Source organism: Centroberyx gerrardi, chromosome 8 (assembly GCF_048128805.1).
Source record: "Centroberyx gerrardi isolate f3 chromosome 8, fCenGer3.hap1.cur.20231027, whole genome shotgun sequence".
Lineage (NCBI taxonomy): Eukaryota > Metazoa > Chordata > Actinopteri > Beryciformes > Berycidae > Centroberyx > Centroberyx gerrardi.
The window spans coordinates 26,518,311-26,535,341 of record NC_136004.1 but is presented as its reverse complement, the minus strand read 5'-3'; the positions used below and the strand labels follow the sequence as shown (position 1 = coordinate 26,535,341).

The 17,031-nt window shown below is 41.2% G+C and overlaps 1 protein-coding gene across 1 annotated transcript; it reads right to left on the bottom strand.

The window, feature by feature from the left end:
- Positions 1–208: 208 nt before the first annotated feature.
- Positions 209–11,374, bottom strand: LOC139910378 (prostaglandin G/H synthase 1). Its single transcript, XM_071897653.2, has 12 exons — positions 11,246–11,374; positions 11,040–11,123; positions 8,700–8,771; positions 7,943–8,059; positions 6,867–7,007; positions 5,459–5,602; positions 5,165–5,346; positions 4,844–4,927; positions 3,642–3,888; positions 2,564–2,850; positions 1,574–1,721; positions 209–1,008 (listed from the first exon to the last, which is right to left on the bottom strand). The coding sequence occupies exons 1-12, from the start codon at positions 11,250–11,252 to the stop codon at positions 659–661; spliced, it is 1,863 nt and encodes a 620-aa protein (XP_071753754.2). The 5' UTR covers positions 11,253–11,374; the 3' UTR covers positions 209–658.
- Between the last annotated feature and the right edge of the window lie 5,657 nt (positions 11,375–17,031).

The following is a 17,031-nucleotide window of genomic DNA, read 5'->3' as shown; positions in this document are numbered from 1 at the left end:
ATACTGTAATGGAAAATAACTATCAATGTGAAGGGACTTAGATAAGAGGATGAAATAGGCAACAATATTTCATATTTCAGAGTTGCCAAGCATAAATCTGACATATATCCTCACGTCTGGAAATTCTGATGATTAAAAGTTATCGACAATAAGTCAGATGCAGATTTTGTTCACAGTGTGAATGACTGAAAGAACTGTACCCACTGTAATCAATAAACATGGCCTTTATTAGCAATTTTAGCATTTCTTTTTCAAAAGATAATGGGGCAGACAAAAAGAGTGTTTAGATGTGAACATGTAGACATTCACACTGAAGAATCACTAGGCCTACATTGTCACACTGGAAGGGTCAAATGTTGCTAGATAGGCCTTTAAACAGGGACAAATTTGTTATTAATCATTTAGAGTAGGCTACATCACCACCTCCATCAATAATCTCAACAATTTGTTTTCAATTCAATCAACCTCTTATTTGAACAAGTATTAAATTAATGTGAATGTGTGCTGCAATGATAGCTGTTTTGTCAACCGAGGAAATAGCAAATATTTATGTCATAATCATTTAGGATCCCATTTTAAATGCGGTCATCTCACAGGGAAATAGTGATAAATCCTACAATAACATCAATAAAATCACAGATCACCGGGCCAACAATCATTAAAGTTCGGTGGATGGTTTCCTTGGTTTCGCCTCCTCCTCGTTGCGTGGAACGTGGAAGCTCACGTACGGACACCACTTGGTGTTTTGGCACACCACCTTCTCCAGAGTGGCCGTTTTGATTATGTTGAAGCCCGTCTCTCCTCCGAAGGTGCTGGGCTTCCAGTACAGAGGGGAGCAGATGGGGTTTGCCATCAGGCCTTTCAGGGAGAAGGGAGCACCCATCTCCACCACGCTCTCGCCAAATATGCTGCCAGGGCGAGGCTTCTCCAGCAGCAGGCCGGGGTAAAACTCCAAGGCGTCAATATCACCGTAGAACTCCTCTAAATCTCTGGCCATCTCCTCGTCATCTGTTTGGAAAAGACAAACATGAGAAGACCAAAACTTAGAACTAGTCTACTAATTACTTTTAATAGTGACTAGTCACTTTACTTTGTTACTTATCTTAAAAGGTAACTTATTACATTACAAAGTTACTCTTTAAAACATGCCGTAACAATATGGCTTGTACTGCCAAACTGCAACCCAGCACCTATGAGATGCCAATTAAAATGTTAAACTAGGTTGCAGGATGAGTAAGCCATCCGTCCCTTAAAGGAAGAATGAAGAAGAAAAAATGAGAAGAGGAAAAATCTCCTTGAGGAGTCCTATGGTCTGGTGCAACACACAAGACTTCATGTGGTTTTTAAGTGTTCATGCAGCATCACTAACAGAAGAAAATTTCACACTTCTCATTGCAACAGACCTGAAGTCAAGTTAAAAATGTTATCAGAGCTAAATGCACCAACACCCATCATGCACGGGTCAGAAGTTAGTTAACAAGTCTGCAGGTGAGGATGCAAAGAGAGTTTCTCCTTGAATTCTCCCCCGGCTCTGACAAAAGCAAATGATATTTACAAGATCGGTCCTGCTCACCAGTGAATTCAGAGAAAGAGGTGTACGGCTTGAGGTTAAACTTCTTCCTGTATTGATTGTAGGGCTGAATACGCACTGCTCTGGACCCTCTGAGGGCCAAGTCCGTCACCATTAGCAGTATTGGGTGAGAATTTCTACCACCCCCGATCTGAGAGACAGAAAAAAGTTAGTCCCAGTGTTATTCTGATCAACTGTTCAATAATACTATCATCCAGGAGGCTTAGACAAACACCAGGCTATATGATGCTGCTGGAAGATGACATCTCAGCCTATTTCTCTCATTTGATTGTTTGGTGGTAATGAAAAAGTGTCATGTGAGCAGTTTGAGTTTCTGATTCTGAGTAGTTTTGAAGATGTACCATCAAAGACATACTATGAAAAATGGACAGTATGCGACAAAAGGACAGAAGGCAATCAGAGTCATGCAAAGGCAGATCCTCCTATAGTATGATTTGTTAATTTAGACTATTCAATATGAAAGTTAACCATGAAGCTGTATGTGTAAACTACTACATCTTCTCCACTCCACTAAGACATAGATGCAGTATCTCTGGCCTACCTCAACTTCCTCAACAGCACTTCCTATAATATATTATTTCTTCTCGTAATATAGGCCAACTGAATGAGGAAATTAGTATTCCATTATATTGTTTTGTAGACATTTTTGAAGACATGGTGTGGTTTTACTGTTGATTTTAAGTCCTCTTTTATATCTTTTTCTTATATTTTACTTTTTTATTATGTTTTCTGATCCTTCTTTGTGTTATTTTATTGTCTTACTGCTGTATTTTGTACTTGTGTGTGTTTCACTTTCATTCTCACCCCTATCTTTGCACAGAGCGAACTCCATCTGTATGTGTTTAGTCTCTTTATTTTACAGTACATTTAAACTAACCTAACCTTAAACGATACAGAAACCACAGAACTGAGATTGTAGCCAATACCACCACTAACACCAGATTCTTGCATACAAACAATGGCCGGTACTACCTGTCCCGCAGGCTGACGAGAGAAGGCATCCACCAGTTTCTCCACCCCGTATTCTGTGAGGACTGAGGTGTTGTAAAGAAACTGGGGGTAGTAGATTTCATCTCCGTCGATGAGGAAGCTGTCGGGCATGAGCGGGTGCCAGTGGTAGAGCTGGGCGAACTCCAGGGCGATGCGGTTGCTGTACTGGAACTGCTCTTTGAAGAGCAGGGTCGGGTCAAACTTCAGATGCAGCTGATAGCCGCTAAGCTGCTGCACGTACTCTTCGATTATGATGTGGATGATCTCCCCTGGGGAAAAAACATAGATGGCTCACTCCGTGGCTGTTTGATCACTGTCACTGTCATCAGTTGATGCCACTCACTAAACTGACCTTTTAAAAAGGAGTGTGAAGATAACATCCAGTCAAAATGAAATCAAACAGAACAGATTTAATGAAATTCAGAATGAGAACAATGAGTACTCAGTGAAAGTAGAGGGTAAGTACGGTACCAGTCAAAGGTTTGGACACATGTATTTTTCTTTATTTTACTATTTTTCACATTTTAGAATAATAGTAAAGACATCAAAACTATGAAATAACACAAATGGAATTATGCAGTGACCAAATCAAAACTATCTTATATTTTAGATTCTTTAAAGTAGCCGCCCTTTGCCTTGATGGAAAGGCAAAGGTTTTGTGAAGAAATCCATACATAGGCATCGACTTCACTATTTATATTTGTCTAAGAAACACATTTCAAGCATTTAAGCATAAGCCTTTAGATCAAATTGGCTTTAAGAGAATGAAACCCACAGAACATTCAATCAGGTGTGTCCAAACTTTTGACTGGTAGCGTAATTCAAAAAGCATTACCTTTTTTAAATCATGATTCTTATTTTTTTGTTCGCCATCTGGTTACTGGTACAATTAATTTGAATGCCCTTCATCTGACATCACTATAACCAGCCCTTCTAGACATTGAGAGGTTTAAACGGTTCATTTATTTACAGAATTGTTTCCCAGATGGTCATTATTAAGAAACTGTAAACAAATGTAAGCTAAAAACAAAAGAAAACTACATCCTCCATCAACGCTCACCAATGATGATGAGTCTGGTCGTCTGGAAGAGCTGCTCGTCGTCCCAGGTGGGATGCTCCGCCTTCAGGATGTCACAGACTCGGTTGTGCTCCCTCAGCCATATGGTGGAGTACATGGCGAGGCCCGGCTCGCCGCCAAACAGCTCGTGACCGAGGGCCAGACGTTTCTCCATGGGTGTCTCTTTAGAATAGTTCATGGCAATGGGGACTTCAACTACACTAGGGGGGTACACCTCACCATGTACTAGCTGCGGACGAACAAACACAGTTATTCAAATGTGCCGGATGTATTTGGAAGGTTTTGTTGAGATTATGATATACAACAGATATTTATCAATCATTCACTTAATTTTTTTGTGTTTCCTCAGATGCTGTGGCATTTTTTTTTGGTCTTTTTTCAAATTCAGTAAACACAATAAAGTCTTGCCAGAGTCCGCTTTGTTGTGACTTGTTGTGAAATTCAAAAGTGCTACTTACAGATCTCATTTCATAAAAAAAACCCCAAACAAACACCATCAAGCAGAGTGGCTTTTAGATAAAGATGGTTTGAGGAAGTTTGAAGCAAGTTAAAAGTAAGATAACATGCTGTCAGTGCTTCTGCGGCTGCTATAGACATAACCAATAGATCTTCTAGCTTTATCACTACCATATGAAAAATGTGTAAGATAGCGTTCCCAGAACTTAACTGCAGTAGGAAGTGACCCATAAATGCACCAAACACAGCATTTGGGTGTTATGAAAGATCATACAGTATCAGGAGACAAATTTGAGTGTAGCATGTCTGCTAACAAACATTAAAAACAAAGCTAGCTTGTTGGAAGTCATTTGAATCTCTTCAATAGACTGGCTTGGTTCTCCATTCCTACCTAATCTACCAATGTCTGTTATACAGTCTGTTATGAATTGATGGCTACTTGGCATTTAAAAAAAGTTGTCTTCTGTAATCCAATTGATGCCATACCAAGAGAATTTATGGGATTTCAAATCAAAATGATGTATTTCCAAGAATAACTGGAGTCAGTCTATAAGCAGGAGAGTGTAAAAGTAAAATCTGACATCATTCTTAAGCCTCTGGCATCACTCTTTATGCCTATTCTACTGTTGCACTCATTGGAAGTGGCACTGGATTAATTAATCATTAACTGGATTAATGATTGTCAATGCCTAAAATGTAAATGTAAATGTGCTGGCTTGACAGTCCACCTGATATTTCATCTTCCCGTCTTTATGAAGTCGGAGCTGTAGCTGTCGCATGAGGTTATCTCCATAGATATTCGAAGCATCTACCTGGGTGGGCCAGAGAAAAACACAGTCAGTTTTGGGGAAAAAAAGGTACATTTCTGTGCATCATTAAAGTAAATTAAGGTAAAAGCAAGTAAATGACACCCATCTACAATCACCAAATTATGAAAGAGACTAGTGATTCCATGTCTTTTCAGATTCTTAATTCTCTACAGTCTATTGCTGGAATCAGACTCTGGTTTTAGGCTACTGTTGTACACCAAACTGCATTATCCATCTCACCCCATGTCCTAGAGCTCTGGTAAAGGCCGGTCCAAGTCTAAAGTCGGTCTTGAAGAACTGGTGGATGAAGTGCTGGGCCATGAAGGCAAACATCAGATTGCTTCCCTGGGGGTCTGGTCTAAATTTCCTCCTCCTAAAACAACGCTGAGCCAACACTTTGGGATCAGGGAGAACACGTTTTCCTGCAGAGAGACACAACCATGTCAGCTCCACGTCATGAGTGCCTCCGGAGCGTAGTCGTCCGTTTGTGTTTAGTAGTATGTTAAGGTCAAAGGCCACTGGACAGACTCTCACCTTTAGTTCCCATGGGCAAAGGACAGTCTTTAGGTATGGGGGGCAGGATCCGGGTGTAGTAGGTGTGGTTGTAGTAGGCCTCCCAATTGAGGTAATTATATTTGGAGTTGTAGGTCGGAGGGCTTGGAATAAGGTCGGCTCTCACTTTGGGAGGAAAAAAGCACAGTTGGGTCTAGCAATGCACTGATCGCACACTTTTCTCAATGTTGAGTAGATAAATGTAACATGAATACTACGTTTGCAGGAATAGTGGATTTGTGTTTGTGCGCCCGTGTGAGTGTGTGTACATGAGCATGTGTGTGTGCATGTGTGTGACACTGATAATAGCTCCCTTATCTCACTTCACTCATGTTGATGCATCGTAGAAAGCAGGCTAACTGTCATGACTGAAAATAACTTTAATCCGCTTTGACCAACCCTATAGCTTGAAACCACAGGATATAATGTGACATTTGCACACCAAAGTAGTATCCATCCATGCCTTCCACATGCAATATTGACATATCGAGTTCAAATATCACGTTTGTGATATTTCTCAGACAGCATTCAAGATCGGAAGGGAGAATCTCTAAGAAGTATTGCGCTCGCTGCAGTCAATCACAGAGAAGGTGTGAGTCTCTGGATGAGCCTCAGAGAGAGAGGCTGTTAATAATAATAGAAGTATATTTTTATAAACTTTAAAGTGGCCCAATTAATACTGGTTGCTTGTAATGTCATCAAGGAATTTAGGTGTATTCTTCTGCAATCATTGGAGTTTACTCTGGATAAAAGTGGACCTACTACATCCTGATGACACAAAATCAATTGATTGAACAGTGTTTTAGAATGCAAGTTGGTCAACACAAATTTTACTATCAGAACAGCTGTTACAGCTGCTATTTAAATAGCAAACACTATCACTGTGTTTGTGTGTGAGTGTGTGTGTGTGTGTGTCTACAGGCAAACCAGTTCTGACCTCTCTTCCTTTTTTTCTGATGGAACAACCCATGCCTCTCACATAATACTAACATTACCTCACCGCGCCTTGTGTATAGCAGGCCACAACTCAGCAATATCTGTGTCACAACCCGTCTCCACGGCCGCATGCGTCAAGACGGATATGACCGAAACTCCTGCCAATATGCCCTATCCAAATATTTACATGTTGTGAACATAACAGAGGAGAACCGCGGCAAATGGTGGAAAGACATTAGCTGTAAGCAAGTCATCTTGATTTATCTGCTGCAGTCTGGTTCCGCTGGTTGAGTGAAAACAACTTTCATCACACCAGAAGCAGAGTGTGTGTGCTTTCTCTATACTTTCTCTATACTGCGACCGCATTCACACTGTAGAGCCTAATGCTTTTCCTGGTCATTGCCCTTCTACGATGTAAAATAACACTGTTTTGGTCCCAGCCCCTGCCACCTACATATGAGGACCAATTTCATGAGTGTGCCTCGCAGGAAAGAGTTGTTGATCATGTTCCAGACCCAGTGGAAGTGGGTGAGGATGTAGTGGGCCGTGTCGGGACTGGGTTTCAGCATGAGGTGAATCCTGGTCCAGAACTCCGCTATACAGACACAGATAGAGTATACACATTTAAAGTGAGATAAAAAAAGCAAGAAAAAAAAATGCTTGGACATTACAAAAAAGCTTTAAGTCTGATATTTGAACCCTGGGTCTGAAAGTTATAAAGCAAGCCAAAATACAAAAATGAAAGGCAACAGTCCCCTTATCTGCTTGCCAGCTGTACTTCATTTTGTTTCTTTTTTAGGCACGGTTCTGAAATTCATCATTTTATCTGCAGCTAACAAAATGAACTCCACTTCCACTTGAACTAAATGCAGGGAGATAAATATATCCTCTACTTCGGAGGTGGTAAACTTGTAGCGTTCTGTAAAAAATAAGGTTAGACGTTATGATACATTTTGGGACTAACACAACCTTACTAGGATCTGAGATCAAAAAGCTGCACAATGTTCATTCTAACATGAACAAAGCTGTCGGGGGGACTTCAAGTGAAATATTTGATTTCCCTTTAAGTCATGCTTCTTATGTTTTTTTGGAATCTGGGGGGAAACAGGCCAAAATGGCTGCTTGAGTGTTGCTTGTTTAGCCATGAAGGAAAATATACTGCTACTCTTTTCCCATTGATGGCATAAACTGTGAGCAAATGTGTAGTCACTTGGCTTTTTAAAAGCTCATCTATTATTCTATGGTTGGTTTCTGAAAGGACAAATAGCTGTTAAATATGATTAGGTATTATGGCTCTGACCTTTACACTTAGATCTTTTTTTCTTTTGAGGTGTGGTGGGCCCAAACATGTGAATTGGCCCCTTGATAAGCACAACCATATATCCACTTTCACCTTACCCCCTTCCCTCCAACATTCAACCCAGTTTCTACACAGGTTCTCACCCTAATAGCATATAAAGGATAGTTACAGCTCCTATTGGCAAAAATGGGACGGGCACAGAGGGGAAATGGAAACTTGAGCTGACTTACGAACAGTGCAGTTCTGCCCATGGAAGCCAGTGCGGGTGCAGTCACACTGGTAGCTTTCAGGGCCAAATCTCACACACACTCCATTGTTCTCACAAGGGAAGTAGCAACAGGGATTCACTGCAAATAGGGGAAAAGATCATCTTGTTATGTATGCAGAGGGGCACTGCCAGAGATTTTGGGCCTCGTGAAAAGATATCATCCTGGGCCCCACTATCCCAGGCCAACTTAATCCAATTTAAGGATCTTCCTTTGCAGACTCACAGTCTAATACTTTTAAAATCATACTTAGGGCTGGCTGATAATTCAATATTATCGTTTATTGTTTATCTTTCAGTGCATATGGTTATTTCTGGATATCGTGACACAATTCTACTATCTGAATAGATGATAACAAGCAAAAAACTGACAAAATGAGGAATGGTAGGCATATTATTTTAAAATTTCAGTTTTGTTTGACATCGCAACATTACCATTCGGTTCAGTGGGATGAACATTCATTTGATTATTTAACATGTGATTTTGCATACGTGAGCCATATTTTGATATATATATATCAATATCGAAAAAAAATCCTTGTGATTATTGTGATATTGATTTCAACCGCATCACCCAGCCCTAATCATACTGGTAGTTGATCTATAATACTAAACATGCATGCACCATTCTGCATACAGTGGATGCCACTATATTATGCAAAACTGTTTTCTTTCACAGTCTACATGTAACTTAAATGGTAAAATAAGAGAATACTGCTCACCTACTCCTCCAGTCCAGGCCGGTTCACTGGGTGGGGTATCTTGGGGTGACTGGGGTGCTGAATCTGAATCTGCTGGTATCAAGGCACATCTGATTTAGTACAAGCAACTTGCCAAAAGTTAGCTTGTGTTGACTAAATTTAGACTAAAAGTGTAAAATGTGAACACTCAGAGAATATATGGGAGGACATGATGTAGGCTACCAACCCTGTTTCAACAGCCTATGGAATCAGTTTCACTTGCACCAGTTGATAAACCAACTTTATCAACTTTATCAATTTGTACTGTAGAGGACTGTTGCCCTCTTTTTTTCTGTCTCCTCTCTTTCCTTTCCCCCTTTGGTTTTTGAAATCCTAACTTTAGAGACATGATGCCACACTGTCTATCGTCACTCTGGTTCCTCCAAAATCTCCAACTACTACTAGCAAATTTCAACGACTGATGAAAAAAAAGTTGTTATCCCTATACTAGTAGTTCTTAGCTTTAGAATCGCCCCCCTCCTTCCAGCGCCGGTGTGTATGCATGTAGCATTGTCATATTGTAGCCCATGCTGAATAAATTGAAAGCTGATTAAATTGCCTTAAGCCCTGTGGTGTGATGACTTCCACAGTGACACTGAAATAAACTCAAAGGCAGCAACCTGAAAATTTTGAATTAAAGGAACATTAAGAAAAAAAATGACACCTACAACTGGGGTGTGTGTGTGTGTGACTGCTGTCTGCTGTGATGCCCGCTACACCCCCCCCCTCACCACCCCATATCTTCAACCCTCCCTGTCAGTGTCACAAGGCTTCCTGTCTTTCCTTCATACTTGCAGAAGTCCATTGAGATAATCACACACACTGCAGTTTCCTCATATGCTGTGAATGAAGGAATAGATAAGCACATCCTTCCAAAGTGACACCATCAGATGTCACATGGTTCTCTTCCAGTGGAGCCCAGGAGCCAGTTGCATGTAGATGGACTTGGATCCAGCTCACTGATGCCAAGTGTCATAAGATTTGCCAACCCTTAGTTAATTTACCAAACATTTAAAAACAAACGCTTATTGGATAATGAAAAATGCTCCTATAATTTCACATAAAAAACCTCTGGATGTGTTGTCTGTATGTTGTTTTGTATGTATTTAGGGCTTGCTTATTGTGTAGAGTGAGTTTTAGGTAGTGCTGTTTTGTACTGTGAACTAATTTCAGTGATGGGTGATTTACTTATTGCATAATTTAGCATCCAAATTTAACCGTAGAACGAATTACCATCCAAATCAAGGCTACTTATTGGATTACTGTTGAAATTTACCTGTAGCATGAATTCCCATCCAAATTTAACTAGCATTAATTCCCATCCAAATTTAGTCTACATGTTGCACAAGTTACCATGCACTTTTACCTGGAGCATGAAAGTTAGGCTTTTTGTTGTATAAATTACTGCCTGAATTGTTGTATACTGTAAATTGTCATCCAGGTATACCTGTTGGACAAAAATGTCTTATTAGCAGCTAAAGTTAGATCAGTGGTCTTGACTGTGCTGTAGAGTGTTTTTCATTTTGGGGCTTTCGGACTTGCAGGCTCCATTTTTTTTATGCCTATATAGTGCAAATGAATGGGATTTTTGGATCCTGCTTAAAATTGGTGAAATAATGTAAGTAGAGAGAAAATATGACAAAGTTATTACATATTTGAATGCCTGAATTTATTGAAAATATTTTGCTAACAACCATGGTGCAGATGTTGCTTTGGTGACAAAGCCACAAAATGCTGGAATGCTAAACTAAGTAGGCTATTGGCTAGCATGTTTTTTTTCTTTTTTCATTGTAGCTTCAAAGCCCATCAGAATCCACCTTAACAAATAAAAAATACATAATAGAGGACCCATAGTAAAAATAGCCAACATTAGCTTTGGATGTAGTTTAAAGCAATCATTTTACAGCTTTGTTCATTTTCACCTTAGACAAGAAAAAGTGCGGGATCCGAATCCCTTATTTGGGCCAGAAAATGTTTGAGAGGACAGAGGTTTAGCTTGGGGACCATGCTGATAATTTTATGGATTAAAATAAGCCTCTTAATTTTTTAGCAATCAGCTATCTTATATTATATTTGTCTAAATGCAGAATTAAGGCTAGATCAATCTTCAGACAAGGCAGCTGGCCCCTGAATGAACCAGAATGTAGGCTACTTTCTTGCTTTAAATGTTAAATTATTCTGCTAATAGTAAGAAATAAGTTTAGCAAAACTTCTCATAACAAATAACCTAACATCAACGCCCCCTCCCTCTCCCCAACATCTAAAAACAGCCATCAGTCGTGCAGATAAGCAAAGATAAGGTGAAAATATAAACCTGCTTACCATCACTGGAGCCGGTTTCCCAGGCACATGACATCCTCGCCAGAAACAGGAGGATAAATACCCAGATGTTCACACTGCTTAGCTCTAAAAACAAAACAAAAAAAGCACGTTTTCCCATTGTAAGTGTAGAATAAAAGCCTGTATTCGTACATTTATTTATTTAAAGAATTAAAAGCAGAAACGGTTTAGAAGAAGAACTGCCTCACCTCTCATGATGGAAAACACCTGTGGCTCTACGACATGCAAATATAGTTGACTTACAAGTTGGGTTTAATCATAAATGAATAATCACTAATACAGTGTCATTCCGTTTCTAATAAGCAGCCTAATCTAAGAAGCAAGAGCACTGTGTGGTAACCCAAACTGGCAGAGTACTATGCTTATATGTAACGTGCCAGAAATGGGCGGTAACTAATTTTTCCCTCCTTCCAGCTGCGCAATTTTAATAATGTTCAGCATCCAAAGTAGGCTACTGCAAATTATCCTAAACTGTTACTGCAGTTTTTGAGCTGGTACTCCAGGCTACTCGTGCTCCTATAGCCATAGTTAAATCGTCTGCAGAGAAATAGCTGCATTAATGTGGCTCAATGGGAAATGTAACTAAACTATGCCTTCACATATTGAATATTGACTGTGCTTACATTCATTGAAGCCTCCACCATGCCGCCTGTGGCATTGAACTTCAAAGAGGTCTAGCTCCACCTGCTGGCTGCAAAGCGACAGAACCACCGGGCCTCAGTCGGAATCTCTTGTTGGATTACATTTAAATTTTTCAATTAGGGCTAGAGAGCTCTATAATTGACAAACCCCCCCCCCCCCCCCTCTCTCTCTCTCTCGCTCAGTGCATTAATCCCCTCATGACAGTTTTCTGTGTGCAAGATGATAACAATAAGATACATTTCCTGCATTTGATTACAGTGGGTTTGCGGCCTGCTGAAATGTACTGACATGTCCTTGGTTTTGAAAACATTTGACTCAAGTCATCAGCAACACGGCCATGTCCATTCCCCCTCCTTGTGGGAAAGAGGATGACTGAATCTTCTGTAACCTTGATACAAATCTGATAAAGTCTGTCTTTGTAGCACTGATCCAAACACACAGAGGTCTGGAAGTAAGATGCTCTGATGACTTTAGATGTGACAGGAGCTTCTCCACAGGTTCGTGGGGCTGGATAGTGTTAAAGACTGAGGAATATAATCTATGAACAGGAGCCTTGCATGGGTCTTTTGCCCCTTTGACTCAATGGATGAAGACATGTAAGGGTAACATCTTCCTTGGTTCAGCTTGGTTCAGAATATATTCTCAGTTTCTCAAATGTTTTCATTGCGAGCGGTGTTAATGCCACTGTCTTGAAATCATTTAGCTCACTGGGATTGGCCATAGGAATAACTGCTGCATGTTTCCAGAGGCTAGGGTGCTGGCAACTTGTTTTTTCTCCTATTCAGGGTCCATGGGGTGCTGGAGCCTATTGCAGCATACTAGGCTAACACAGATGGACAGACAGTCTCACAGTTTGGCAATTTAGACATTCAAATCTCCAGTTGATTTGAATGTCTTTGGAATATAGAAAGGAAACCATACAAACATGGGCAAAACATGCAAACTCCACACAGAAAAGATCACGATGAGCTGTAAGGCAACAATGAGAGCCACCATGTTTTAAAAAAATATATTATTATTATTATTATTATTATTATTATTATTATTATTATTATTTTTAATTAAGTGAAAAATGTAACTGAGTTGCTATAGGCACAGGTCTTTGACACCTTCTCACAGACTTTATCTGGACCTTGGCTATTTGAGACTTTTGTCTGGTGAAGCAAACTTAGTAAGCTCCTGCACACTGTAGCCTATTTTCTTCATTTGGCTCTTCAGAAGTAAATTCATGACACGTCATGTCACAAATTGTGAAGAAAAATATTCAGCTCATTTGTCAGTTGTGTAACTCTGTGATAGCTCTCATAGCTCTCCATGCAGACCTCAGATGGTGGCTGCCCCATCCCGAGCTTCAGCTTGTTTTTGCAACTTTGCTATTTCAGTTAAAAATTAGGCCAATGTCGACAGAAAATAATCAAGTACATAATGATTTTCATCCTTATTATCAGTGCCACTGTAATTCAAGTTAGTTTCAAGCCAGTTTCAGAATCATGCTCACACTTTCCCACCGTCTCATGTCCTAAGGCCCCACTACCAAGAGAGTGACGGTTAATTATTCTTTCCATAACTTTGCCTAATATTTATCCAGTAAAACTGCCTCCTGCGTCTCTGACATCATCATTCCTGGTGAAATGTCAGCAGCTGGGCCGCAGCTTGAGATCTACAGTATGTGGTGTGCAAGTGACGTGGTGCTTCGACCCAAAAAAACCACAACAGCAGTGATAAGGTTTCTTTTCCACATCCTGTCGTCTTCAGGGAATGTATCTGTCATGGCTCACGTTCCAGTTCAGCCCATACTGTATGAGCTCAGCCTTTTCTATACTGTGTTGTTTGAGGAGGGTATGACCATATTGTATTGCCTGCCAAGTTCGCTGTGTGTGTGCTGTAGCTAAGGACCAAGAGAGGATCCAGCTGCTCTCACTCCTAATCCATACTGGACATCTTATCACCCCTTTCTTACCGGACGAGTTAGGGAAATTGTTATAAATTGATATTGTGTTATTTTTAATTAACTGAAGGAATGATGTATCCAGAACCCTTGAATTATTATAAAATAGGCTTTACATGTTTGAGAATTGAATTTCATTGACAAGAAATCTAGCAACACTGAAGTAAAACATCAGTTTTCGTGTGTGTGTGTGTGTGTGTGTGTGTGTGTGTGTTGGGGGGTGGGAGTGGGGGTGGTGCCTTCAAGTGCTGTCAGAAATATTGGAATTATGATATAGTGCACAAGAACAACCCAACTGCTAAATGCGACTATAATGATGCGTTCATTTTTATTTATGAATTGAAAATTAACCATAAACAAACTGCAGCAGATATTTCTTGCTTTTTGTATGTAAGGTTGATTGTATTAGTGGTAATATTTTTGACAATTTAGATTTTTAAAACCTTGGACTACCGATCAGTCCATTAATTTCCAAATCAGTGAGTTTCCTGATATGTTTACCGCTTGAGTTGACACACTTCCGCAATTTGTGATGCCAAGTGGGAGATATCAGAGTCCACAAAAGAAATCCCACATATCCTACTTGTAATTACAACCAGAAGGTTGCGTGAATGGTTTTTCCCAGTCTGCAATTTGTAATTTTCGGTAAATCTGATATGACATGAATGCGACATAAGAGCCAAGTTGCTGAGATGTGACGTTTAGGGTTAGGAGAGCATGTAAGCCATTTCAACAACTGATGGTAACAATGATGTAATTTATTGCTACATATTATTGTTGGGCATCTTATCTGTAAATAATTAGTATTGTTGTATGTTTCTATTTTCACTCTTGGTTTAACTTTAAGTTGTCACACATTTTTGTTTTTAATAAACAAACTAAGACATCAATTACCTGCCTGACATGGATTTTCTCCTCTTCATTCTGCCACCACAGCACAAAGTAGCACTGTGCTGCTTCATTCTTATGGTAAAACATCAGCCACCAAAAAACATTTGTTATGCGGTCCATTTTGTTATTATTTCCGACCAAAAAAGCACTTGAATGTGTGTCATATTTGAGACTTCTGATCTCAGAAGTAGGAGCAAACAAGGAGCACCTGAAGGCAGCATATTATCTTTGCCCCTCCCACTGTATGAATATGGTGCTTTCTGGGAACTGTAGTTAGGGTCAGAGCGCAAAGACTACACTCTACAGCTCAAATCCAGCTGCCTTGGAAATTGCATCAATACACTAGCAGTGATATCTTCTATTCTGAACAAATCTTAAAGCATAACCACAAATATCTGTCCTTGGTTGATTTGGGACAGATTTTTCTTTTGAATGCTTTGCAATTTTCTAGTGACTTTTAGTCTTTTGACAACATTTCATGACTCTGAAATCTTCCAGAGGCGGACTGTGAGCACCACTAACATACATCACTCCTCTATGGATATACAGTATACAAACCAACTTCCGCTGCCTCAGCATGCAAATTGCATTCATATTACATTCTGTTTCCTAGTGATGTTGGTCATGATTGATATGAAAAAGAATGAGAAGCATCAGGAACTAATTATCAAATAATCATTTCCCGCCTTACAAGTGCCTGAGAAGGACTCCTATCTGCACAGTTGCTGGTAGACATGCTGTTGGTTGCCATGGTGTTGTTGGCGCAGGCTGGAGACCGAGGCTCGCTGCTTCCTATAGCATTCCTGGTAATTGAGATCAGATGCTCCTCTGAGTGGAACCTGGACTGGGAGTAACCTGGAAGCATTTATTTTATGGAGAAGATGTTTAGTTAAGCCATGCTCCCGCTCTTAATGAGCCTAGGTCCCGCTCTGGTGATGAATACGATTGGTGAAAGCACTGAAGGCTGGTTCCTGACTTCTTCCTTCCCCCGGATCGGATTACAGATTAGCAGACTTCCTGTCCAGTTGTGGAACGGACCGATCCAACTGATGGGGATGGCAAGGGGGGGTCGGGGGGTGAGGGGGTACAGGGGAGGACACCGTGCATTATCTCAGATGGGGTTTCTGACAGAGCCACACAGCGGTGGGTCCGTAAAAAAAGCCCTCCCGAGTATCATTTGTTAAACCTATGAGGAGAAGCAGCTGATTCCAAATGAGGGTTGGCTGGTTCACATGCGCACACATTCATCTCCCTTACCTTCCTGGAGAAAACGGTTTTGGATATCTCCATGTGGCTGGTGGTCCACATACGCCACCCAATAAGGCAGACGGTCACCCCTCCTAATTTGGTCATTTTAGAGTTTGTTTTGCTATCAGCTGGAGTCTATTTTGATATCGGCTGAGCTTGATTTGCTCCTAGTAGTCACAAATTGCATGGTGAGTGGGGGGTTAGTTGGTCCCAATCCTCGGCGGCTATACAGTACACACTGCAAATGATCTGAGGGCCGTAGGGGGGGGCACGATCTGCAGTCATTCATCAGCTGTCAGAGAGCTGGCACAGTTCGCTGTAGAAAAACACAGAGTCCCCTCGCTGTAATGTAGTCACTCTGCTCACAGCCCACATTTTAAGTGTTCACGGCTTCGAGTGCTTGGGGCTCGGCCCTCAAAAGTCAAGCGTGCGTAAAACACAAACACAGTAGTACTTCAGTTGGCTATTTGTCAGTGTCACTTGACCGGATGCTACTGTTCGTTATATGAAATAGCAATTTCAAAATCTGCATCGTAAGCCCAGTGGAAAGCCTATTCTTGTCCTTAGCACCGAAGCACTGCACTATCACACTCTCCTGCCCAATGTGGTAAATGACCAGAGGTGCTCTTATCAAAACAAACATCGCAGGAGTCTTGATTGTGGTCCAGGGTATAGATCCTTTCCAGTGCCCTCTGCTCAAACACCCCTCCGCTTCCTGTCCCACCTTCTGCACTTCCCGTGGCTGATCAGAGTGCGAGCGTGCCGGGCAGCAGCCACCTCTCCTTGACACGGCTAGACTCTGCTCCGCACCCCGAGCTGCTAGGATCAGCGGGGCGAGCAGGATATTGCAGTCGGCATCAAACTAAACACACAATGCCTGCTGCACAAGTAATCTCCACGTTGAGCCTATTTGATGTGACAGTTTAAACACTTGAACTCGTAGCGGGCCTGTTGCGAAGGGGGTGGGCCACGGCGGGGGGGGTGCGTGCGCTGACCCAAAGGGTTTTCCGTGATTAGGAGCCCGCCTCACCTCTGATTGCTCGGGGTCACTGCAGGTGAGTGCAAGTGGTCGGAAGGAAGTAATTTTCCTCCTGGAGCTGGTTACCTGATTGGGTAAGTAGCTGATCTCTGACCCCGACCCGGCTCCTCAAACGTATCTGAAGCTGAGGCGAGGAGCTGGATCCTGATCAGAGGCAGGACCAGGCTGAGATTAAATCATGCAGCGCTTTAATATTGCGCTGCTAT